The sequence below is a fragment of the Uranotaenia lowii genome, chromosome 3 (assembly GCF_029784155.1).
Source record: "Uranotaenia lowii strain MFRU-FL chromosome 3, ASM2978415v1, whole genome shotgun sequence".
Classification (NCBI taxonomy): domain Eukaryota; kingdom Metazoa; phylum Arthropoda; class Insecta; order Diptera; family Culicidae; genus Uranotaenia; species Uranotaenia lowii.
In genome coordinates this window covers 36,008,547-36,035,156 of record NC_073693.1, presented here as the reverse complement: position 1 = coordinate 36,035,156, position 26,610 = coordinate 36,008,547, and the positions used below count along the sequence as shown (strand labels likewise).

Genomic DNA, 26,610 nt, shown 5'->3' with positions numbered 1-26,610 from the left:
GGAGGGAGGGGGTCAAAAAAGTGCATTTTTTGCGTTAAGCAATTTATGGACGCCGCCTTATCTAATTAAAAAAACGATTGTTTTAGTTTTTGGGACCATTTGGAATTAATTGTTCCTTCTTGACGAATTTTTCCATAATTGGTAAGAAATCATTATGCTTTGCCAAATATCGGTATTTGGTATATTAGACTGAGTCGATTTGGGGTCATTTTTGAATTTCCCAAACCCTGGGGTCTTAAAAGCTTCGCCTTGGTCCAAAACTCATCCATGATTTTTTGCAGAATTTTTAAGTAACGTTTACATGAGTAAATTTGAACTTTTAGGTTCGTATGGGAAAATTGAATATTTTGTACTGAAAAATCAACATCGTTTTTGTTTCTTCTGTGGAACCGAGCCAGGTAACGGTTTTTGTGCCAATTTATAAAATTCCTTGAGGAAATTTTCCGCTGAACAACTTTGTCGAAGACCGTAACTTCGTATCTTATTAGGCAAAAAGTTATTAGCAGTTTAATAGGGGTATGTCTTTTCGCATTGATACACAGTAAATTAAATTTACATCACTGCAGGGTGCCTATCGAGGTATTGCATGACTAATTTTCATGCAATACTTCGCGAGGGTCCAGCAGTGATGTCTATTATATTTACTGTTTATCAATGCGAAAAGACATACCGTTATTAAAATGCTAATAACTTTTTTGCCAAATAAAATACGAAGTTACGGTCTTCGACAAAGTTGTTCAGCGGAAAATTTCCTCAAGGAATTTTATAAATTGGCACAAAAACCGTTACCTGGCTCGGTTCCACAGAAGAAACAAAAACGATGTTGATTTTTCAGTACAAAATATTCAATTTTCCCATACAAACCTAAAAGTTCAAATTTACTCATGTAAACGTTACTTAAAAATTCTGCAAAAAATCATGGATGAGTTTTGGACCAAGGCGAAGCTTTTAAGACCCCAGGGTTTGGGAAATTCAAAACTGACCCCAATTTTTTTTTTTCCGGGATTTTAAGCCCAATGGGTTTATTCATCCCAAAAACTGACCCCAAATCGACTCAGTCTATTGATATATACCGATTCTAGGTCCAAAATTTCGTCAAAAATCGGTATGAATACCGAGAAATTGATATGTGTGGCATCGCTGCTTACAGCTCGTGTAAACTTGGATAACAAGTGGAGCACGATCAGCGAAAGAGGATTACACTCGGAAACCGAACTGAAAACAGTGTTGTTTTCTCCCAGCTCTTTTTCGTTTGGAAGGAGCCAAACAACCGCGAATAGCATTTAGAAAATAGGTGTGTTTTGCTTTTTTTTTGTAACATCTTTATTTGAAACGGATGTGTTTTGCTTTTCTTCTCAAATTTCAATTAGCGATAAGTGAACGCTAACTTTTACACAACATTTAGCGGCTTCGATAAGCGATCGCTAATTTTTAAGTGGTTTTCTTAACGCCGAAAGCTTTTCTCTAAGCTATTCCAAACAATGTAAATCAGCATATAGGAAAATGGATTTACATGGTTATAAACATTGTCTTAATGTGTACGAGCAAGCATCTGTCGGATTATTCAAGTTCATGTTCCCAGAACCACTAAGTTCTTACTAACAATGATCTAACATATTCATCTCTAACTCCGGTAATCGAGAACATGCATTCGTTATGTATGCATGTTGTACGCGCTTAAAACACTCCCCACTAATCTTCCTTAATGGATGGACAGTAGAATCCCGTTCTCATACTTAAAGTCCGAAACCGAAAGAAAAATCCCATCCCATCCCACCTGAACAACAAAAAAAAACATAAACATTCGATCAGCTGCTCTTCTGGTCAACATTCATTCGTGATGTCTTCGCAAAATCCCGTTCAATGGACGAATAAATCCAGGAACAACATGAGGGCTTTTCTTCAACTGTACACGGTTGTCAGCCTAATTTCTCACATCTTTCAACATAACTGACTACAACATGCGGCAACAACCTTCTTTATGATTTTACCTTTTACCACACCTACCTACAAACCTCTTCTCCATTATGTTGTGCCCTGTGCCAAAAGCTCTGTTATGGAAAAAACCTGAATTTTTCAATCACACATACATACCTACCTTTCTATGCCTACAACATAAATTGACCCTCGATCGCGTGCACCTCGGAAATGATCATTTGTGTTTATCTATACTTATGCTTTACTTTTCCCATTATGGGCAGTTTTCTTCCCGCTTTGTTTGGGCCTTCCAATTTTCCACCCGACCCATGCACTTCTCTCTTTTTCTTCCCTTCTTGATCCAAAGCCGATGGTGGTTGAGATTTATGTGAGAATCTGTCAAAACCATCAATTTGATCTTCTTCCCTGTACTTTATTTTCACTCAAACTCCTACCGCCCCCCTTTTTTCATTCAACAACTTTAAGCCTAACTCTTCCAGTTGGAGTTTAACTGAAAGCTGAGATCTAGTTTTAATTTGGTTTCTTCAAAGAAAATAAAAGGAAAACTAAAGAAGATTACCCTCATTAATCTGCGCGCTAGTTGTTTGTTCTGTCCGAATAGTATTTGTCACCTTTCCATCTCGTGTCCGGAATGTGAATGTATCGTTTCGTCTGTGTCGTCTGCTAGTGCTTATGATAACCCAAACAAAAATAAACAGTCAAAACAACACAATGCCAGCCAAAAAAATGCAAGCAATACTCAAATGTGTACAGGTACGTTTAAACCATAAAAAATTGTCTTAAGTTTGCTTTCTTAATGCTCTACTCTATTTTGTAAATATCTTTCCTTAAAATTGTTTACGTTCCAAAGTTTTTCCTCGATTAAATCATCGAAGAAAATTTTGGTGCTGAACGTTTTCCAAACAATTGATGAGCTGTTCGTCGCGATAACATCTTCAAATTGATCTCATGAGTGCTGAATCCGAGGTGCAGTCTGCGAAACAGGGTTGATTTTTGTTTACCTTTACATTTCTAATGACTAAACTAAGTATTATACAGACAGAAGAATGTTGATGGCAGCTCATCGATTGTTTCGTAGTTAGTGGATTGGTTTGGGTTAAAAATATTTTCTAGGCTAAGTGTTGTGATTCATTGCTTAATGAGAATTATTTTTTCGCTTTGTTTTATCTTAGATAATAATTTGATTCTTTTCTTGCAGGATGGATATTTTTATCCATTTGTTTTAGCGGAAAATTTACAAAAAAATGAATTTCACATAAATAGTTAAATCAGTTGACTGGACCCCAACAATAAAAATCTTTATTTTCGACTCGGAACCCTGCATATTGATGCCATTAGGTGAAAAATGACTTTCTGAAAGTTTCAATTCAATTGGTTGAAGCACGAGCTGGCTTGAAATCAACTTCAAATTTGTATGGAGATTCTTGACAATATTCAAACCGCATCATCTTTTGATCGCGTTGATCGGTTTTAATTAAATTAGGCAACATACTAGAATATACATTTATACAGTATCTCACCAAATTTTAAGATGAAAACATCAAATTTGACAAAGATTAAGCCAATTTTGTAATGTAATCTCAATTTTCCCAACTTTTACTAAAATGGCTGTATCTCTCCTCCTAGTACACGCAAAACTCATTGAATGAAGCTTATCTAGCTTCTGTGAAAGTTCCATGAAAAATATCTATACTGTGCGACAAAAAGTATTCTGTCAAAGTTGGAAGTTTGGGTGCTGCTCTGCGTGATTTCATTTTTGTTACGCAACTGTAGCTCAGAATTGCAGAATTTACAGTCTAAACAATGAGCAAGAAGTTTGTAGAAAATTGTAACGCGATACTAGTTCACTGTGGTGAGATATTGAATGTTGATTGGTTTTTTTTTTGCATTTCGTTGATATTTCGTGTATGGTGCAAGGGTCATTACTCTAGTTTACGAAATTTTAAAAAATCCCAAATTTATTGACTGACCCATTTTTCTAATGTAAATTCAGACGCTGAATTCAATAGTGAAATTTTGCTAAACGAAAAAATACTTGTACTTAAATCCAAATATCTCGCGGTCCATGCTACGTGTTACAAATATCATATTTTGAGCATAACTTAGACTATGTTCTTCAAAGTATTAATTGAGCGTCTGATTTTACATTAGAAACATGAGTCAGTCAATATACTTTGGATCCTTTTAAAATTAAGTAAACTAGTATATGACCCCTAATATTATTAAGTTAAGCTTCACATTATTTGTCGAAATAATGCATTTCATTCATTTTCAGGAAGAACTAAATTTCAATAAACTGACGCATTCTTCATATTATTGAATGAGTTATTAAGACGGTCTAATGATGTTTTTGTTACAAAATTATAAATTGTTTGTTCGACTGGCTTTTGATTCGTTCTAGTAAATAATAGTATATCCAGTGGTATGTATTTCAAAAATGTGTTTTTTTTTGTTTTTAAGTGGAAAAAATTATTGCTGATTGTTTGGTTTGAAAATTAAACGATAACATTTATTTACAAACTAACCAACGTTTCAGTGCTTTAATGACACCATCTTCAGGGAAAACCATGAGTCTACAACAAATAACAAACTTATGTGTTTTTTCTTCAGAAAATGGTAAAATAGGGGAGATGAGGGCATAACGAGCACCCGAGGCATAATGAGAACTACGCTTTTCTACGAAAGTGCGTATTTTCTTAAATAAATTTTCATGAGGATTTGTTTCGTACTTCCTATAGTATTAATTTTTCACAAAAAAGGAATCTCCTTATCATCTTTACGGAGATATTTAAAAAAACTAGCTTGGTTCTCAAGTTACGAAAATATTATAATTTTTGAGCACCACGAAATAAGCTCTTATGATCTTAAAATAACCTTGATCTATAATGTACGCACTGCAACATGATGTACACATGGTTTCTCAATTTTTACCATCAAAAATTTTTTGATTTTTCACTTTTTTCACTTTTAAAACACGTTTTTACTTAAATTTGTTGACTAGGGGCATATAGAGCACCATATTATCGAGGCATAATGAGCATTTTCTGCCGTAGAATCTAGCAGCGAATTAAAATTGATTTATAGCGCCACACCTTGACTAGTTTTCATCCGACAATTTAGCCTATTGGTAAGGTGTCGGAGAGGTAATCAAAAGACTAGAATTAGATTTCTGTTCGAGGTGATTTTTTTCCATTCACAATTCATGATCGATTTTTTTATTGTTACATTATACGGCTAGTAGCATCATCCTCCGAACAAAGCACTTAATGTATGAGCGTGCGTGAATTGTTTGTATTCTACAAACAGACCTAGATTATTTTGTTATTGCTTTGTTTGATGAATCTACGACTCACCTGACTTCATCGAATTGAATTCGCTGCTAGATTCCCCGGCAAAAACGCACATCTTTGCTCTGATTAATGGTGCCCATACTGCCTCAGGGGGGGTTCTCATTATGCCTCCACAGTGGCTGGTTTTCAGGTTTTGGCAAAAAATTTTAAAATGCATTTTTTAACGTTTTCATCTAGTTTTTCACGTTTCAGCCCGTTAGGGAATAGGCTTTTTAAGTGTCTGAACACGAAACAATAATGTAACCTCCATATTATAGCTATTTTCTATGGTTAAATAACCGTTTTCCTTAAGGTGGCCATTATGCCCCCATCTCCCCTAGATAATAAATTTATGCTAGGATTAATAAATCAGTTTGGCTGATAGAGAAATCATTAATTTTAACGTCAATAGATTTTTTTTGCAAAATAAACATTAAGCCCGAACAAACTTCAAATCCTTCCTTTATCACTCTGAATTGGAACATCGCGAGGGGAGGGATAATAAAAAAAATTGGAATGAATGGCACGAAAGCTTGTATGTAACAAAATTGCACACTATATCATTGCACAAAACCTATAAATCAATTAATTTTTTTTATCGAAAAATTAAATAAAAGAAAGAATATAAAAGGTTAAATAACTTACATCTTCCAAAATTAGTATTTTGGTCTTGTAATCATTCAGATATTTGATTTTTTTTCTCTATTTACTTAAAATACTTCAAACTTTATTTATTCCCCCTACTGGTTTTTTGGAAATTTTGAAGCCCCCCTTGGGGGTGACAAAACAAGAAATTCGGTAGTGAATTTTGAATAGGGCGAATGCGCCAAATGTAAACAAATGGAGTTTTCAAATGTAAACAAATGCGAATGCGCCAAATATAAACAAATGGAGTTATCTTAACGGGCCTTATAAAAATTGAACATATGTAACTTTTTATGTAAAGGGTACTTTACATAAAATTTTATCACAGAAAAAACGCTGTAAAAATTACCCAGTTGACTGATTCCTTCCGAACTTCCAGAAAATAAACCAATAACCATTTTGTGATCTTTTGGTATTTTTACTTGATTTAAGTTGAATACCTTATTCGTACATTCGTAAACTTCTTCAAATCTAACCTTTATTTCTGTGTGCAAAATTAACACCTTTGAGACGCTCACTGAGTACCTCATTCAAAATTACATGGGTCTTAGTTCCAATGCGTTCGAAGAATTTATGTTATTGGATTAAAGGTGACTTTTCTTGGCTTCCTATCACTTCAGGGCATCGTTTGAATAGTGGAACGAAAAAAATTAAAATCGAAATGGTGCAGAAGAGCACCTTACAGCTTATTTTGAACTTTCAACTGATCAAAAATTCCAATCTAGATGCAGACAGTAATTTTTACAGCAAAGTAGCTACTAAGACGATTCCAAAATGGCATTTGTGATGAAAATCGGTCCAATAGTTTTGCAGATGGAGCCAAAACTGTAAACGTTTTTTTTTTGCGAATCGTGTTTTTGATCCAGAAGTTTGCTCAAATCACTTTCAAATGTTATACGAATTGAATGCTGTTAAAACTATGTCAAATATTATCAATAATCCTATGAAATTTCATCAAAAATGAAAAAAAAAAATTCAAACAGTTTTGGTCAAAACTTTGTAGTTTCCTGAGCGAAGTTCAGAGATTCTGCCTACAATTGTACACACTTGCTTAAAGGTACTAACCATTGATAGAAAAAAAATCATTCGAACCCTTAATCTTCTTATGTTGATTCCAGGAACTGTGTTGTAACGTCTAATCACAAAATCCACAGTTGCTGCACAAATACAAGTTTTTTTTTCGAACGTCGCTTTTAAATAAATTGAGTTTGTTTGTTTTCTAATCGACGTTTTTCGGCGAGTTTTAGAAAATTTTCAGAAAATTTGTCCACTGAAGAGGAGCGAAAGCCAGAGTAGCTCGAAACGTCTGGACAACTGGTAAAAACGTTTTATTTTTATTTTCTAAAACTCGCCGAAAAACGTCGATTAGAAAACAAACAATTCATCGCGGCGATAAATCAAAAATCAATAATTTGAGTTTTTTATGAATATTTGCGTCTTATAAATTTAACTCATTGCTCTTTGATTTTTTTTATCCCAATTTTCAAAATACAAAAAAACACCTTGTAAACTATAAACTCACTGCTTTCTTTGTGAAAAATACCCTTCAAGCAAAAATACGAAATGAGCGGTTTTATACAGCGTTTGCAAATTGAAGCAATTTTATGTGGAACAACCTTTACTATGGCCAAATTGGAACAGATTTGAATAAGTTTCCAGCATGTGCTATGAGTCTTTTTTAAAGGAGTCCATTTTATTTGAATGTTTTCACTTGAATACTAAGCTCCTACAGTTTTTGTTTCAGGAGCTTTGTATTGCTAAGCTCTTGTTTGGAAGAAACTTTACTTCATTTTATTTTGCTCTAGAAGACGTTGTTAGCTCATGTCTACAGAGAAGGTTAAGTTTGTTGGCTCTATCGATTCAAATTTGTTGAGCTTGTATTCACTGGTGCTGTTCGAGCCAATGCCTACTTTTTGTAAGTTTTCTGCTGTAGTAACTATAAAATAGTAGAGAACTAAGTAGTTGCGAAGATTGTTATAATAAATATTGGAAGTTCTAGCACAGAGAACTGACGTACAAGCTAACCCACGAAACTTGTGTAAAATTTTCATCGATCTTTTCGAAATAATTTTTGTTTTTTGGCTGAGCCATCAGATGTCTCCAAACACACCAAAGAGAACTGTCAAAACCAAAATGAGGAAAAAACAAAATTTTGGTCAGTTTTGAACAGGTCGTATGAACTGTTTGGCATGCTTCAAGAAAATTGCTGTTAAAATTTCGTAACACTTTCGCCCGGTTGCATGATTTAAAAAAAACTTAAATGTTAATCGCAATTTTCTTCAAGCTTGAAGTGCTAAATTTTGGGGCAATGAGATGCGAAAGTGATACCGCTTCGAGATGTCTAGAATCAGTTCTGATGAGTATGACTGTTCGTCAAATATGTTCCTAATTAACTGGATATAGAAGATTCGTCCTCTGACCATAACCGTTTAGAAGTGCAAAAACTTATTGTAAAACTGTTAGTTATTTCAACTGCTTCAGTACTGCAAAAATAAAGGAATGCATTAAAGTTTACCACAGGTACTTATACTGGTTTTACTTATAAACTTCTTTCGGTGAGTAAAAAATTATTTTTTAATATTAAATTTTCGTAACGTATCGGGTTACTCTTGGGAAGATCTGATAATAGGTGAAGGAAAGTAGCCCGAAATCTTACGTAAATTTTGAAAAAAAAAGATGTTTTACTAAGCGAACAAAGTTAATAAGTAAGTGTAAGTGTATTTATCTAGCAGTAAGATAGTAAATTGAATCCGTCTATTTTAGAGCGGCATTAGTTCAATTATATTAATGAATTCATATACGATAACGCTTTTTCCAAAACTGGGCACTTGAAAATTTGTACTTTTGAAACTTTTGTACGGTGCAGTAGGTGGCAATGTTTCAAGTCAATTTCCATCGTATTTTTTGGATGCCAGTATTTAAAATTTTACACACTTTTCTTTTTTAAAGATTTTTAGTTCGAACTAAGTAACTAAGTAATACCTAGTAAATTTTCGTCGAAATGTCATATGAAGTGGCTTGCTGTGAAGATGTTTAAAATCAATATTAGAAAATTTTAGTAACTAGTAATAGCTACCAGCACATGTAACTATGAAATAGTAAATTTTCTAGAGACTCGAAAAAATGTCAAAGGAAAGGGTGAGTGAATATTTTAAATTCCTTGTAACAATTTCATAATAACAATTTTCTTTTAACTATTTTTACTTGTATCACCAAATCTATAGTAATGAAAATTTAACAAAAGATTTAAATTAATTAATTATTTGCTTAATCAGGTTTTGTAATATATGTAGAAAATATGTTGTTCCCCGAGAATTGGTTACTATTTCATCAATTCCTCAATGCCCATTATTTTTTTCAACGATTCAAATCTTGCTGAGCCATCAAGCTCAAGGAATTCCGACTCCTTAAACTAACGTACTCAAAACAAAATGCAAAACCTTGCCTCTTACAGACAGAAGAGGTATGAGTTTATCTTGAGCATTTAATGAATAATGAAATTTGGCTCTCAGTTTTCATTGCTCTTGAGCAGCTTTCAAAATGTTCAGAACGTTTTACCTTTTTAGAGTTATTTCCTTTTTCATATTTCTTTGTTTTGTTTTAAAGTAACGTAGTCGTTCTAACATCATTATGCCATTCGCGACCTATATCAACGATGCAGTTGGCGAATAGTCATTGAAAAACTTATCCGGTACAACTGTGATCGATGTTTCCTCTTGGACTCGAACTCACGGACATCGGATCATTTTTTCGAAAAATTAACTCATAATATGGTTTTCAATTTGCTTCACTGTGCAAATGCATGTGCTGACTAAATTCATTGGGTGTGCTCTATGATATTTACTCAGGTTTACAAGTTGATCAATCTTGCGTGAATATACTCAAAATCCTGTGCCAAGTTGAATTTAAGTCCTAAATAGAAAATCAGAGATATTGCCAATTGATAAAAAGTTCGTAAAACAGCTACCTTTGAAAATTCGTCAAAAATTATGTCAACTATTCAATCCTCTTTTCAATTTTGACGGTTCATTGATTGAAAAGTAGGGGAGAGTGGGGTATCGTGGGCCATGGGGGAAACTGGGAAACGTGGGCAACTTTTAATATCTCATATGTGTGTTGAGATAAAAATCTCGAACCAACTGTCATCGTCGTCGCTTTGCGTGAGCATGTATTTCTATATGTTGTTGACTTAAGGGGGGAGTAGGGTCTAACGGGTAAAAAAAACACCATTTTCACGAATTTTTTTTAGAGCTATCGTTCAAACAAATGTATTCAAATTTTTTGCATTATACAAAGCTTTGTTAAAAGAACATTTAGTAACTTTTTCGTAGAAAAATATTGAAAAATGAGCCGGTAACGGAGCACTTTCGAGGATGCCTTTTAGAAAACAGGATTTGCGGTGGACACTGTATCTCAGCACAGAATCATCTGAAGTCAAAAAATCAGAGCAAAATATTTTCAATAGATGTTTTTCTAGACCCCAACGATTTTATTTAACTTAAAAAATTTTTTATTAAATTTTTGTGGCTGTTTGAAGTAAAAACTACGATTTTTCACGAAAAAATCCGCCATTTTTTATCTGTAAAATCTCCCCAAATTAAAAAAAAAAGAAAATCGTCGGGGTTTGGTATTTTATGTGTAGAAATATGTTCCAAATTTGAGAAGAATCGGTGAAGTAGTTTTCAAATGACGATGTCCACTGACTTTCAAAATGTGCTTTCGAGAAAAACGCGTTTGAAGTTTCTGCGCCGAATTCTTGCAGTATTAGATAAGAGGAGATAAAGGCCTATAATTTCTACAGTTTTGCTTCGATTGACTTGAAAATTTGACTCAACATTCTTGAAATGTTTTACAATAAGAAAATAAAAAAAAAATAAAAATCGATTTTTTTAAAGAGTTAGACCTGACTCCCCCTTTTAATACGCATCATATGCTTCTTTTATTTATCAAGCTAAAAAAAGTTTGAAAAATTTACTTTCATTATTAAAAATACACCCGCTAATTGCATAGAGGGGGAACCTAAAGTTCACGTCAAAAATATGCTCATACGCTTATAATCTTAGTTTTGTCTGGATCTTTCACGTGGAAAAGGAATTTTTGATGAAACATCAATAAGTCACACAACCAATTTGCAAATCGTAGCTTGTGGGGAATCGTGAGCCAAACATCTTGAACCACCAATATACTTATATTTTTATACACATTCAAAACTTAAAATACGTTTTCCCTATCTGTAAAGTTTTCTTATGCGAAATGAAGAGTTATGAAAAATATTTTGTCTATCCTATATAAGGAATTATGCCAAAACGTCCGCGAGCCAGGTTTTGGAATCTATTCGATCATACACAACTCTCTTTATTATTTCATCATCTGAAATTGCTTTGAAATAACGAAATGAATTATAAAATCTCAGTTTTGGGTCAAATCATAAACTTTGCATGTTATTTGGTCAATTTGGATTTAGTGTCCCACGATTCTCCACCATTTTTCAAAATCCAAAAAAATATTGCTTTTTTTAAAACAGTCAGAATTTGGGAAAAATAACTTACTAAAAATTAAAAAAAATACCTTATAAATGCTTGAAAATGTAGAAAACCATATCTACCAATTTTTATCTTCATTTTATCTTTTATAATAAGGAAGTTATGGAGCAACGCAAACGGTGCCTATGATTCCCCACTCTCCCATACGGTTTTTTCACCACCTTTTTTACATTTTTGGTGGTCACGATCTTAAAAAATTTCAAAAAATATATCCTTATGTGCAACGTAGAGCTTCTAACTTCAGCTTTCTTGCACACTAAGTGAATTTTTTTTAGCATTCCGTAGCTGATCTACAGTCTTTTTTCCGAAGCATGTTATTATTATTATTTTTTTCTTATACCTACTTTAAATAACGGAAAACTGAAGTGTTGTAAGTGAATATTGTTTGAAAAACATATTTATGTAACGTTACGAGGTTTCCAAAACTATAAGGGCCCTCGAAGATTTTTTTTTATTGGATGTACTCGAATAAAGTTACAAGTCGCCAAACTTCCAATAGTGTCATATTGACAGTCAAGAGCGGATTAGTGTTAAGGAGCTTCATTTTCTAAGTTTGTGTATTCAATGTTAATTTTTTTTTTCAATTTAATCTTATTTCTTTCTTTAGAAATTTAAATTCAATAATAAGCAGTAAAAAGAAGAATTGCTTGATAACTTTAACCATGCAATAACTCGTTTGTGTTCTATTTGTGAAGTATCAAAGTATCAAATTATCAAAGTTGTTTTTATAAAAGTCGAATTTTCATCGTTTTGTTATTATATCAGTCCATTGCGATGCTTAAATATCCGATTTAGCACATTTTTTTTCCACTTTTAGTCAGATTCGCCATATTTAAAAATTTCAAAAATGATTAAAAAAGATCTGAAATTTTCCATTCAGTTTTTTTTGACTAAATTACTTACTAGCGCATGTCTGTTTTCCAGTGAATTATGCTAACCACAAAGCCTTGTGATTTTTTAAATAAAATATTCCAATCTATTATTGTCAAAGCCCATCACAAATTTGTGTACAAGAGTTTTATAAATAATGAAATAAGTATAGCAATGCAATCACAACACTAAGCATACCTTTGCAAAAAACTTTTACCAAAAACATTTTTTAACATTTATCTTTCAATTCTAGGATCCAGGAGCAAATCATGCGGCTGCTACCTCAGCAACGTGTCCTGGAACCGCTGATGGAGCAACGTGGTTCCGCGGAAGAAACTCGCCGTATCTTAGAAGAAATCGACCGAATAAACGTCGCCATGGGCTACAAGAAACCACCCCAACCCGTCGTTTTCCCCCGGAATCAACCCTTCAACGAGGGTTATTTTTTCCCGAGACCCGTCTATCAACCACTGAACTTTAAATCCGTAGTCGCTCGACCCGGCGGAACAAGTCCGGCACCGATGTTTAAACACTTGGCTGCTGTCACTGCTCCGGAACAAACTTTACCGGGCGCAGGACCTGTTGATCCGTTCCGAGCTCAGGTTTTCTACTACCCAGCTCCCTATATGCACCTCCCGATGCCAGACGCCCCAAGAGCTTTTCACGTTAAACAAACTCGAGAACTTATGCCCAAAATCTACGTCCTTCCGATTGTTGTTCCAACTCCCGATGGAAAGTCCAGCCAGATTCAGTACGTTCCCAGTACGATTGATTTCAACAAGGCACTGGAGTTGAAACCGAAAGCTAGAGCTGTTGAAGAGACTCCAGCAGCAGTGGTGGAACCATCGCCCAAGAAATCGAAAGGAGTTGTGGATGACTTGGCAGCGGCAGTTGTAGATGATACGGTCGAAGAAGAGCTGCTGGACGAGATGCTGGATGCCGTTGGCTATGGCGAGGAGGATGAGCAAGATGAAAAGCAAGAACAAATCGCGCCGGGAGTCGAAGATGAACCAATTTTGACGAACGATAAGTTCATCAATAGTCGGATAAGCTCGAGCGAGGAAAACGATGACGATGAGGATGACGACGTTGAACCGGATGAAGATGCCGATACGGATTTGGAGATGGTGATTCTGAACAAGGGTACCAGTGGGAGAGCGAAAAGTTTCAACATTTCGGCAACGTTTCAAAATTTTACCAACCGATTCAGCCTGCATCCATCAAGCGCGAATCCAGTCAATTTGGACGACTTGAAAGAAATTCCCGATATGTCCGACGCACCTTCGGATGAGAAGAGTCCTTTTGGTTTGTTCAATCGGCAGAGCGATGCCGCTCCGGCTAGCGGTTTGGTTATTCAAAGGTTGAGAGTCCGTCAAGGAGGAATCGCCATTGCTGGACCAGGTGGAGTGGCCACGGCCGGAAGTGGTGGAACTGCCATCGTGGGACCAAACGGAACAGCCATCACCCATCCAAGAAGTTTAACAATCGCAGGACCGGGAGCAAAAATTTATGCCGTACCGGAAACAGTTGATTTGGGGCAAACGATCAATGCAACGACGAAACAACGGAGTCTTTCGCTGGATGCCGTCCTGGTGGCCAGTGGACCTGTTGTTTACTATCGGAGTTAGGAAACGTCGAAGCCTTAAAAATGTTATTGCAGGGAAAAAGTGGCCATGCTGTATATAGATATCTGATGTACAAAACTTCATCTGGAAAGACTTGCCATCGTTTGAAGGAGTTTAAATTATTAGCTTAGTTTTTAAGGGAACTCGTAGGAGAATGGCTTAAGGCTAAAGCAGGCATTTTTAGTGAATCAAGTAGTATTAAGATGCAACTTTTAACATATTGTCGATTAGTTTAGTGTTTTGTTTATGGATTCCTATTGCAGAGATTTCCAGAATATCAAGTTTTAATTTCATAGTTTTATGTAGCTTAATTTAACCCATTTTTTAAAAATCGGCATGACTGAAATTGTTCCCTGGTTTCATGTCGAATTTAAGCTCATTCGGTTAACTTTAAGGGGTCACGTAACGACGATAAAGTTTGAAATGAAATGTTTCAGCTGAATAGAAAAATCCACTATTTTGATTCTTACTTTTATGCAAATCCATTGTTTGATTTACATATTTGGACAAAAATTGGACGTTATTCCGTACACTGTAGACTACAGAAAATATCTGCATCCAAAATCGAGGGAATGAAAGAAATTGGAAAGGTTAAAAACAATCAAACTATTATAATATTCAAAGTTGAATAAGAGATATTTCTCCAATTTTGAAGCAACTGTGACTTACATATGCTCGTATGTTTCCATAAATGACAACTGCAATGAAATAATTTATGTCGAAATAATATTTTTCAATCTTTGGTGAATTTTTGTAATTTTATTATTACTCTTATGAATGATGAATTTGAATAAAGATTCTAACTTTTAAGTGTTGGGAATGAATGTAACTTTTTACGATGGTTGCAAAAAAACACATAATGAAAATTTTCGAGATCAGGCTCTGGGTCAACATAAAGAACAGGTTTAAGTTCAAAGTCATGATTGGCATTTGAACTGTGGTCGAGTTACCTATTAAATTTTTTTGTTTGATTATATAGCCGTTGTAACATTTGAGTCATTCGTGACTTTCTATAACTTTATCGATTCAACTGTGTCCGTACTGTTGGGCTCGAATTCATGGATCGATCGATTCAGCGACACATTTTCTACTAACCGAGCTACACGATCCATTTTTCAAACTTAAAATTAAGTTATTTTGGTTCTTCGACTGGGCAATCTCAAAACTAAGTTCTGGTAGGCATACTCAAAACTTAGCTCGACAACGGAACACCAATTTGAACTTTTTTCATGCCTTTATTTGTCGCTACTGAAAATGCAGTTTGGCAGCAAAACTCGCTAAGTGCTTTAGTTCAACATACACAAAGAAAGTTCAATTTTCGGTTCATTAGATCGATCTCAGTTTTGCTCCCGCGCCGATGGAAAAATGAGATTAGTTTTAGTTAGCAGTTCGAGCTCCGTTTTGAACCATCGCAAGGAAGAAAAATGGAACTCAACTTCAGTTCAAAGAATCGAACTATGTAGGATGTCAGAAAATCAATTCACAGGAATACTCAAAACTAAGTTCAACATCCGAAAAATAAATTTGGAACTTTTTTCTCGCCTTGATTCGTAGCTGATCAAAATGCAGTTTGACAAAAATGGCACAATGGGATTAGTTTTGAATTCGCAGATTAAACTCCGTTTTGAACCATCGCAAAGAGGAAAAATGGAATTAGAATTGAAGTACATACAATCGGACTATGTTTTGAGCCACGGTCAAACTTAGTTTTGTGTACCAAAAAAGGAGCGTGATATAACTCTAAAAAGCTTGAAGTTTGGAATCAAGATACGTATCAAGTTCAGAATGTGAATCTGGATTAAATTCAAAACCATGATAAGGATTTTTATCTTGATCAGGTTTGGAATCTGAATCAAAATTAGGACCAAGTGAGGGATCAGGATCAGGATTAGAATCATAATCGAAGTGAGAAAAATATTAGTATCGAGATCAAGATCTGGATTAGAATCTTGATCATGATCTCAATCAGAGCCTATATCTACACCATGATCAATATCAGAATCTTTGGTATGATCGGAAGCAGAATCATTGTCAGAAACATGATCGGATTCAAAATTGGGATCAGTTTCTGGACCGAAATCAAGATCAGGATTCAATAAAAAATCAAAATGAGGAGCAAGATCAATAGCAAGATTAAGATAAAGATTAGGATACAGATCAAAATAAAGATTAGGAGCAAGAACAGAACCAAGATTGGAATCAAGATCAGGTTCATAGTCAGGATCAGGATCAGGATCAAAACCAAAATAATCAAGATCAAGTTAGAGATCAAGATCACGTTCGAGTTCTGCATCAAGATCAAGATCAGAATTAAAATCCGAATCAAGATCAAGATCAGGTTCAAGTTCAGAATCAAGATTAATATCAAATTAAAATCAGGATCAAGATAAAAATCAAGATCAGTATCAAGATCAGCATCAAAATCCAGATCATGAGCAAGATCAGGTTCGAGATCAGGATCAAGATCAAGATCAAAATCAAGATCAGAATCGAAATCTGGATCAAGATCAAGATCAGGTTCAAGTTCAGGATCAAGATCAAGATCAGAATCAAGATAAGGATCAAGATAAGGATTAAGATAAAGATCAACATCAGTATCAAAATCCTGATCAAGATCAAGATCAGAATCAAGGCCAGGATCAAAATCAGAATTAAAATCCGGATCAAGATCAAGATTAGGATTAAGATCAGGATAATGGTCAGGATCAAAATTTGGATCAAGATCAAGATTAGGGTGGAAATCAGGATCAATATCCAGATCAGAATCAAGATCAGGATCAAAATTCGGATCAGGATCAAGATCAGGTTTAAGCAAAGCATTAAGATGAAGATCAGAATCAAGATCAGGATAAAGACCAGGATCAAGATCAAGATCAGGTTCAAGTTCAGAATCTAGATTAAGATCAGAATCAAGATGGATGGAGATCAGAATCAAGATCAGTAACAAGATCAGGATCAAAATTCGGATCAAGATCAAAGTCAGAGAATCGAGATCAGAATCGAAATCCGGATCAAGATCAGGATAAGGTTAATGTTCCAGATCAAGATCAAGATCAGAATCAAGATCAGGATCAAGATAAGGATCAAGATAAAGATCAAGATCAGTATCAAAATCCTGATCAAGATCAAAATCAGAATCAAGGCCAGGATCAAGACAGGTTCAAGATCAGGATCAAGATCAGGAAAAAGATCAGGATCGAAATCCGGATCAATATCAAGATTAGGTTTTGCATCAGGATCAAGATCAAGATCAGAATCAAGGTCAGAATAAAAATCCGGATGAAGATCAAGATCAGGTTCAAGTTCGGGATCAAGATCAAGATCAGGTTCAAGATCAGGATCAAGATCAAGATCAGGTTCGAAATCAGGATCAAGATTAAGATCAAGATCAAGATAAAGATCAGGATCAAGATCAGAATCAAAATCCGGATAAAGATCAAGAACAGGTTTAATATCAGGATCAAGATCAACAATAGAATCAAGATCAGGATCAATATCAAGATCAATATAAATAAAAAAAAATCAGTTTCAAGATCAGGATCAAAATCCAGATCAAGATCAAGATTAGGTTTAAAATCAGGATCAAAATCCGAATCAAGATCAAGATAAAATTCAAGATCAGGATGCAAATAATGATCAGAATCAAAATACGGGTCAAGATCAAGATCAGATTAAAGTTGAGGATCAAGATCAGAATCAGATTAATGTTAAGGATCAAGATCAAGATCATAATCAAGATCAGGATCAAGATTAGGATCAAGATCAGGATCAAGATAAGGATCTTGATCAGGATCATGATCAGGATCAATATCAGGGTCAACATCAGGATCAAGATCAGGATAAAGATAAAGATCAAGATCAGTTTCATGATCAGGTTCAAAATACGGATCAAGATCAAGATCCGGTTCGAGATCAAGATCAGGATCAAGACCAGAATCAAAATCCGGATCAAGATTAAGATCAGGTTTAAGTTGAGGATCTAGTTCAAAATCAGATTGAAGATCAGGATCAAGATAAAAATCAAGATCAGTATCAAAATAAGGATCAAAATTCAGGTCAAGATCAAAATCTGGTTCAAGATCAGTATCAAGATTTAGAATTAAGATTCAAGATCAGAAACTAAATTGTGATCAAGATCAGGATCAAGATCATTAACAGCATTTTAATTTGTGAGAGGGTCTTCTTTTATAGAAGAATTACAGACTGAAAATTAAATGACGGATAGATAAAGCAGATGCTTAGTAGGAGAAAATTTACAGATGTTGAAAATGAGCCAAGAGCATATTTTATGGAAAGCTTCAAAGGTGCGTTCTAGACCCTTTGTCCCACATCAGTTGAATGGCTGAGAGAAGTAATAGCGAGAGGCGCAATTACGTTCACCCATACATCCAACCCGATGGATTGGTAAAGCACGTGCTTCCCAATCGGATCCGATTGGGAAGCACGTGCTTTACCAATCCATCGGGTTGGATGTATGGGTGAACGTAATTGCGCCTCTCGCTATTACTTCTCTCAGCCATTCAACTGATGTGGGACAAAGGGTCTAGGACGCACCTTTGAAGCTTTCCATAAAATATGCTCTTGGCTCATTTTCAACATCTGTAAATTTTCTCCTACTAAGCATCTGCTTTATCTATCCGTCATTTAATTTTCAGTCTGTAATTCTTCTATAAAAGAATTTTCGTCGTAACGTTCACCGCAATACCATTAAAACTAGCATAAAAATTATAATCAACGGTGACTATTCGTTAAAAGAATAAATTGTTTTTGCGAAAGTTTAAGGGTTTTGAGGCGTGTAGCTCATAGCAAGTCCGAAAAATTAGCATTTTCATCATTTTTATATTTATTGGTGGAATCAACGTAAAGTTATCGATAGTTTTAGGAAAAACCTGCATTTGAGTTTGGGAGAATGAGGATACTTGTTCGAAGGTATTCCTAGGGAATAAGAAAATTTGACCCAGAAATCCCCAAAAATTCGAAGCCGCAGGTTTATGGACCCGAAAACTACTCATCTTACGTGAAATTTTCTCAGAAATTCAAATCTACCGTCGGATTTCGTCGAAGACGTCGCAGTGTGGTGTTATTTAACCTTAATTAACCAGAAATAATCTATTTTCCTTGTATTTCTTATCAACAATAGATTTTAAATCATTGCAAATTAATAAAATGAGCTGAAAGGTTTTTGAATATTTCAAATTGTTTGAAATAGACCATCAACAGATGAGGAGATCTCAAAGAGTGATGATGTCATTTTATAAGTAATTGCTTTCTTTCTCACTTGAGCGTGTATCGATTTTAACAAAATGAACATCAATTTAAAGCTTGACAATGCATTAAACAACGCTGAAAAATTTAGGATCGATCAACTAATGTATGCAAAAGTATTATGCTTTAGTTTAAAAATTTAGCGTTTTAAAAAATTAATTAATAAAAATGATCGGTTTTATGAAAGAGTCCGCACTCAAAAGGCTTATTACACTTAATTAATCTTCATGAAATTTTCACATCTCATCAGAATGTTTCTCAAAAACAGTGCTGCTGAATTTTGTTTTATCTCAAGTTCGTTTTCACGAAATAATTCTAGTTTTTTTTATGTCTTCAATCAAATCTGATTTGAAACTTTTGAAAAAATTTCGCATGAGATAAGTATTATTCCAGGTCATTAAATTTGAATTTTTTGGGGTTTAAGTTTAAAACCTCCCCATTGTAGGTGGCTGAGCTCGAAAATTTCTAAACAGGCGGCCATAGACTAACTAAGGGCTTACAAATCCGTGCATTTCTATCCAAAATCCTGAGAAATCCGTTTCAAAGTTTTAAACTAAAAAACCGGGCAACATCCAGTCAAAATTCACATCTTTTCCAAAAAAAAAAAACGCAAAAAGGTGAAAAATAAACTTATTAAATTTTATTTCTACCAAGGATCATCAACCTCTTAAAAGCATATCTTGTAACTAAAAAAAATATATGCGAATTTATTTCACTTTATTCGACCCAAAAATAATAAATTTTGTTAAATTTGAGTTTTGTTGTTAAAATTGAGAAAAACCGGGCAAAATCTGGGCTGTTTTTCTCGATATCCGGACAACCGAACCGGACCGGACATTGCCTAATTTATAACTTTGGAAATCTGGGTAAGCCCGACTAAAATCGAACAATCTGGAATGCTTACCCTAGAAAGAAAGAAATATTTCGGGTAGACCATGATAAGCTCTACGCTATAATTTAAAGATTTTTAAATATAATTTATAAATATCAATGCATTGAACTATAAAAAAAAATAGAAACTGAAAAACCTATTTACCTATTTACTTGTAGTTTTGAATTCAGGACTGTACAGGTGAATATTGGCAAATTTTAACAACTGATATTTTTAGTTTTTTTTTTATTTCAGCCAAAAAGAAGGCTTGTGAAATAGCTCAGTTGACAAGTCCGTTGCATCCTAAGCCGATGTTAGTGAGTTCGAGCCCAAGAGTAAACATCGAACACAGTTGTTCCGGATAAGTTTTTAAATAATTGATCGCCAACTGCCACGTTGCACAATGGAAAAAAATGCTTATAAAAATCGATCGGGTATGTTTTCCGACACCGCACGAGCTTGCAAACGGAAATATAGAGCCATTTAACCCCAAATTCTCCTATATTTCGTAAAGAATTCTGCAAAACACTGGTTCGAACTACAAAAATTTGAACTAAAATAAACTTCTTTATGTGATTTTTTTTTTCAAAGAATAGAATGAATACTGTTTGAGATACCACACGCAACAAAAAATTGAGTTTTGACTGATTTTACCCTCGATGCCCCTATATTTTTCAATTAATTTTGAAGACCTATCTTGTGTTATTTTTTTTTTTTTTTTTTGAGGAATGGAATAGAGGCTTTTTAAGCCACCGCACTCATTGAAAAATGGAGTTATGACTGTTTTTAATCTCAAGTTAAGTCATAACTCCATTTTTCGAAGCGTGCGGTGGCTCAAAAAGCCTCCATTCGATTCCTCGAAAACAATCACCCAAGATAACCAGTTGCAGTGTTCACAATTCAGGACGGCTCCTCCTTCAATGGTATGTTTATGAGTTAATTATGTGTGCCCTACTCGTAGTCTTGGAAAAACGATTTGGTCTTGTCTAATATCTAGGTCGTTCCAAATTGAAGGTTCTCCTTTGATTTTTTGCGAATGCGAGATTTCTGTTGGTTCTCAAGGTATTTCAAAAAAGAAGAAATTCCTCTGAATTAAGGTTTGAAGCTTTTTCATGTTATCAATTTAAAAAAATTGAAAAGTTTGTAAACTTTCAATGGTTTAAAAATTCAAAATTGAAGATTTCATCTAACAGTATCTCTTATTCAAAATTTTCAGTGAGGAATCAACACATTCAACACACTTCTGTAGTACATTTTTTTTCAAAATTTGCCAAGATTTTTTTTCATAAAACATTTAAAATGATCAGACATCTATATGATTCAGTAGCTATAAACGTGTGATGATATCTAAGTCACCGGAAGGATTTTTCGAAAAGTTTATTTTTCATCAAATTGAGTCATACAACAGATTTAATTTTGTAAAGGAAAAATGTGTCATTTAAACAATACTGTAAATTTTAATGTAATTTTGTTCAGTGAAAAATTATTTCACCATTTCTAATTTGGGCCACGATGTGCACAAAATAATCAAGAAATGCTGTCTCAGTTGCTTATATTGTGTTTGTCTTTTTACCTTTTTCCATGTATTTCTTCTCTTCATTTCAGAACTCCTAAAAAGTTATCAAATCAACTTGAAAATTGTTATTCTAAGATCGATATATAATCTCCCTCAGTGCCTGCCAAGAAAATTACACAGATAGATTTCTTACTATTTTGTCAGTATTAGTGTTAGGATCTCTCGAGGAAACCAGCATGTTTAGTTTCATTATAATACCTATTGTACTTTCGTATGCTAAGATTTCAATAAAAAATGAAAATAATATCGATATTATGATTGATTCCGGTATGTACCATATGTAAGAAATTTGCATGCCAAAAGAAAGGGATTTCTAATTTCATATCAAACTTTAACAGCTCATCATCGATTGTCCTCGGCTAACTAAAAACAAAATCAAAACACGTGCGTAACCTCTCGTGGCTGCTACTTAGTAGGAAAACGGTAATCGTGTAACGTTTCTAACCACCTGCCCAATCGGTCGAAAGATCATACGTCTAGTAATTTCGGCTATTGTTTTCTTTCCTTTTTCCCACCCGCACCCAAAAGCTTCTTCCCATACCACCAGCTTCAATCGTTTCCCTCACCCTACCTGCTAGCTCCCGGTTCCAATGTTAACCTGAACTACCACCCACAACAAATGGGAACCATTTTCCCTTATGGACAACAAAGTCCCGGATATTATGGCGGTGGCCTCGGCGAAGTTCCGGTTCAGCTGATCCCTAGCAGTGCCTTTGCACCGCACCCATTTGGACGTGTTCCACGAGTCCTGAGCACCAGTCCAATCCCTAGCCAGGCAACTACCCCGGTACAGATGACACAAAATCCGATTAAACTGACTGATGGAGGCTTCCGGCCAATCGCTCCGCAAAGTTCAGCTTTGACCCAGTCTAGTGGATTTCGTCCGGTTGTTCCAAAGGCGTCAGCAACTAGAATGATCAAATTGACTAGTGGGCCATTACGTTCGATAAGCCCTCAACGATCTCAGAAGAAGCCGAAACGAATTATGAGTGCTCCCTACATTCAGGCACTGCAACAATCGGACAAGCGATTCAAGATACAGAAGATTCAATTGGCACCAACGAAACTACAGTATCCGGTTCCGATCAAAGTAAAGCCAGTAACCACCTTAAAAAGTAAACCAACAACTACAAAACCTGTAAAACCAGTGAGTCAAACAGTCCGACCAGCTCCAGCTAAGCTAATAGCTGATACAACACCAGCTCAACAAGTGCTAGTGACGGCAACGGGTTCAACAGCCGCCGATCAACCGATCCCAAGGGTCCCGGTCATTCCAGTCCTAACCGATAGCATTCCCTTCTACGGAATCCCCCTAACGGACAACCGAGACGAGGCCTCCCTCATTCTGGAACCGAATTCCCGGGCCGTGTCCGGAAATGGAGGAACCGCCATATCCACACCAGTGTCACACGCAATCCTAAAGAAAGGCAGCTCCACCAAGATTCTATTTCGACCCCAATCGGTCGCCATCGTGGGGGCGAATGGGAAGGCACACGCCCAAGCGGATCTGATAGTGGACTATGTAAAATAGCTGAACCGTGATAAATTAGCAGTAGAAAGGAAAAGACAAACCAATAAAATCACCATTTGTACATAGTGTAAACAAACACAGTGTTGCGGTTATTTCGCTTCTAACGATGAAAACTCACAGCACACACGACAAGCGACTAGGGTTACCAAACGAACGATTTATTTGAGACATTGACTTTTAAGACATCCACAACTACACCCATCGACTGTGGAAATATCCAAAACTAAGGTCGGGACTTACGCAATTGTTTCGACGTTTTCCACAAACACAGTTAGAGATTAGGAACATCAGAATAAAGAACATTTAAACATGGCAAATTTACAATACATCAAGTAACACGCAATCACATACATTGAAAATTCGAATATGAAGACAGTCAGTAAGAGGTCAAAATAGACACTCGAAAACTATCCCTTGAAACTGATAAGGAAACGTTACAGCCCCCTAACAGGGGCACCCCTGTTCCATTAGGATAGAAGAAATTCCTCCAAAAAGTACTCCTGAGTGCATTTTCAAAAAGAAAGAAAGAAAATGAGCCGTTAATATCATAAATTTCTCGAAAAAGATACAACGGCTCACCGGCAGGGACTTGAAACCGCAATTTCCGCTTGAGTACAAAGAAAATGTACCAAAACATACTCAAAACATTAGATTTGATTACTCCAGAGTGCCTTTGAGAAGATAAGCTGTATTCTGTGGTCCAATCTTAAGGATAACCTCTGGAGAAGTTTTGTTTTTTGAATTTACTTAACCAGTGTTTTCTAGCTCTCTAAAATTTTTTTCGAAATTCCCTCAGGAACCTTTAAGAGCCTCAAAACTTTCCACAGTTCTCATAGGAACTTAAGAGTACTTTTCAGAACTCTTTAGAGTCGCCGTAGCAGGAGCTCTGAAGAATTTTATGAGGCACATTTGATACATCTTTAAAAACTTCCCATAGCTTCCTCCAGAACCCTTCAGAGTTTCTTCAGAAACGTCAAATGCCTCTTCAGGTTCATCTTCAGAATATTTGCTAAAACTCCCTAGAGTCTGCTCCTAAACTTGGTAGTGTTTCTTCAGGATCTTTTCTGAGTGGCATCAGGAACTTTCCGGAGTCAAGAACACTACAGAGCCAACTAGAGTTTCTTTTGGAACTGTCTCTAGAGTCAATTTAGGAAATGTTAAGGGTCTTTTTGACTCTTTCTAGAGCTCTTTCGGGAAATCTCCAGGGGTCAATTTTTTTAAGTTTTGTTGATCTTTTGTGGTACTACCCCGCTTTACTATTTTTACTTTGCTATGCTACTTGACACCCCTGCACTATTGGTTGAAGTTGCAGTTGTTTACCGGTAGCACTACAAGCACTCACCTATCTAGTTAGGATCTCCAAGTGCAGTCTAACCAGATAACCAGAAATCTTAAAGTAGTGTTCATTTTAGATTGTATGTATAAGCATCCAGCCTTGATTGGAATTGCATAAACATCATGTTCTAGCTAAACCAAGTTATATTTTATCGTTTATGGTTTGTATAGTTCATTATATACGATAACATTTTGTTAATCGTATAGAATGATCAATAAAGTTGTTTTGAATCGCAGTAGAATTGTGTAAAGCTCAATATTTAATCCTACTGTACAACTAAGCAATCTTTCATGTTTGCGATCTAAGATGACATATTATTTCCATGAAAGGTCGTACAGTAATTGTGAAAACATCGTATAATCGAATTTAAACAATCTATTCGTACTTGTCATTCAAACACTGACAACATCTATGTATTGCAGATTGTCGAATCGTTTAACAGTACAGTACAGATTTGGAGTCCAAAATGATGCAGTCAGTGGTATTTTATACGATTAACTGATTTTTAAACGGAATATTCAACTGTACATGAACAAATTTGCTTGTTTGTATCAACATGAAATGGCGCCGAGTAAGTATCGAAGGATAGGCATCAGATCGTTGTGAGTTCGAGATTGAGGGAAGGTATAGATGAAGTTGTATGTATATGGTTCATTTTTTTTCGCAGTAAACATTAAATTCTATTGTATTTATGTTCACGGCGATTCATAGTAAAATCGTTATAAGGGAAAAATATAATTGCTTTGGGATACAGTAACAATAAATTGTATTAAATGGTGTAGAAAGTTGCACAAACCTTAGCCTACCTGCAAAAGGAAATTGTAATCAAATTATAAGACAGGCAATAGAAAGTTGTAAGTTGTACAATCCTAAGATTTTGTGCATAGCAAAGTTGCTATCAAATTTCGGAAAACGCAATATAAAGTTTTATATTTTCAAAATGAGCTAAATTTGGTCCGTATATTGCTTCGTCTTTGGTACGTACAGGCTCGTATAGAATATTCTATACAACTTTTTCAGATTGTACAAAAGTGTGTATATCTCAGAAACAACTGAAATATACAGACCAAAATGTTCACTGGGTAAGTTCCCTTGAAAAGATCCATCCACATGCATCATTGAGGCGTACAATTCCAAGGTATACCCGGCTAAAGTTTCAATAATGCTAAAAGCGCCAACTTTCTTCATGCTATGAGTGCTAGGCAGACCTGCAAATTATCAGTGTCAGACAACCAATGTCAGCCGACTTTGATACTGCTTAGAATGTCTATGTCATGCGATACTGATTTTTGGTCAGCGACATAAGCTTACCATGTCATGACCAAGTTGAATGAACGACATCATGCTTGCTGTGACTTTTTTTCTTCTTACAGCCAACAATTACATTTTTTCAACTGTTGCGTAACTTATAACGTAAAGTCCATCCAAACTCAGTCAGAAAATGAAATGAAAAGTCGATCATACGTGTGGGTCGAGTGGAGTGCAAAAATGTCATTCAATATTGACATTGCTGCCTGACTGACATTGTAGCTTGGTCATTCAACTGGTAGACGACTTTGATATTCTTTCGATAACATTGACTACTAGACGTTGGTCAGATGGAACGATATTGACTGATATTTAGCAGCCTGTGCAGTTCTAGTGGATATTATTCGAACCTAAAGAGATAAATGAAGTGCAGCAGATCGTGGCCTAGAAAATAGCGTGCTTGTCTTCTAAGTCAATGGTCATAAGATCGAATCACGGTCGTGAAATAACCTAGCACTGCTAGGTTATTTCACGACCGTGATTCGATCTTATGACCATTGACTTAGAAGACAAGCACGCTATTTTCTAGGCCACGATCTGCTGCACTTCATTTATCTCTTTAGGTTCGAATAATATCCACTAGAACTGTCCAAAGATTGCACATTGTTCTCTAAGAAACTCTTCTAAGACCTTTCATAAAATGTCTAGAGCCCCTTCTAGAACTTTTTGGAGTTCCCATAAAATTTTTAGAGACTTGTCAAAATTCTTTGGAGTATACTCAAAAAGCTTCCATTATACTCATAGGAAAAGTCAAAAGTCTTCACAGAACCCTT

The 26,610-nt window shown here is 35.3% G+C and overlaps 1 protein-coding gene across 1 annotated transcript in view; it reads left to right on the top strand.

Annotated features, from left to right (window-relative positions):
* The window catches only part of LOC129752090 (uncharacterized), a 138,098-nt gene that overhangs the window by 90,376 nt on the left and 21,112 nt on the right, over positions 1-26,610 (top strand). Inside the window, exons 3-4 of the mRNA XM_055747884.1 lie at positions 12,579-13,950; positions 22,210-23,184. Coding sequence (XP_055603859.1) covers positions 12,579-13,950; positions 22,210-23,184 — 2,347 coding nt within the window. The remainder of the gene's footprint in view (positions 1-12,578; positions 13,951-22,209; positions 23,185-26,610) is intronic.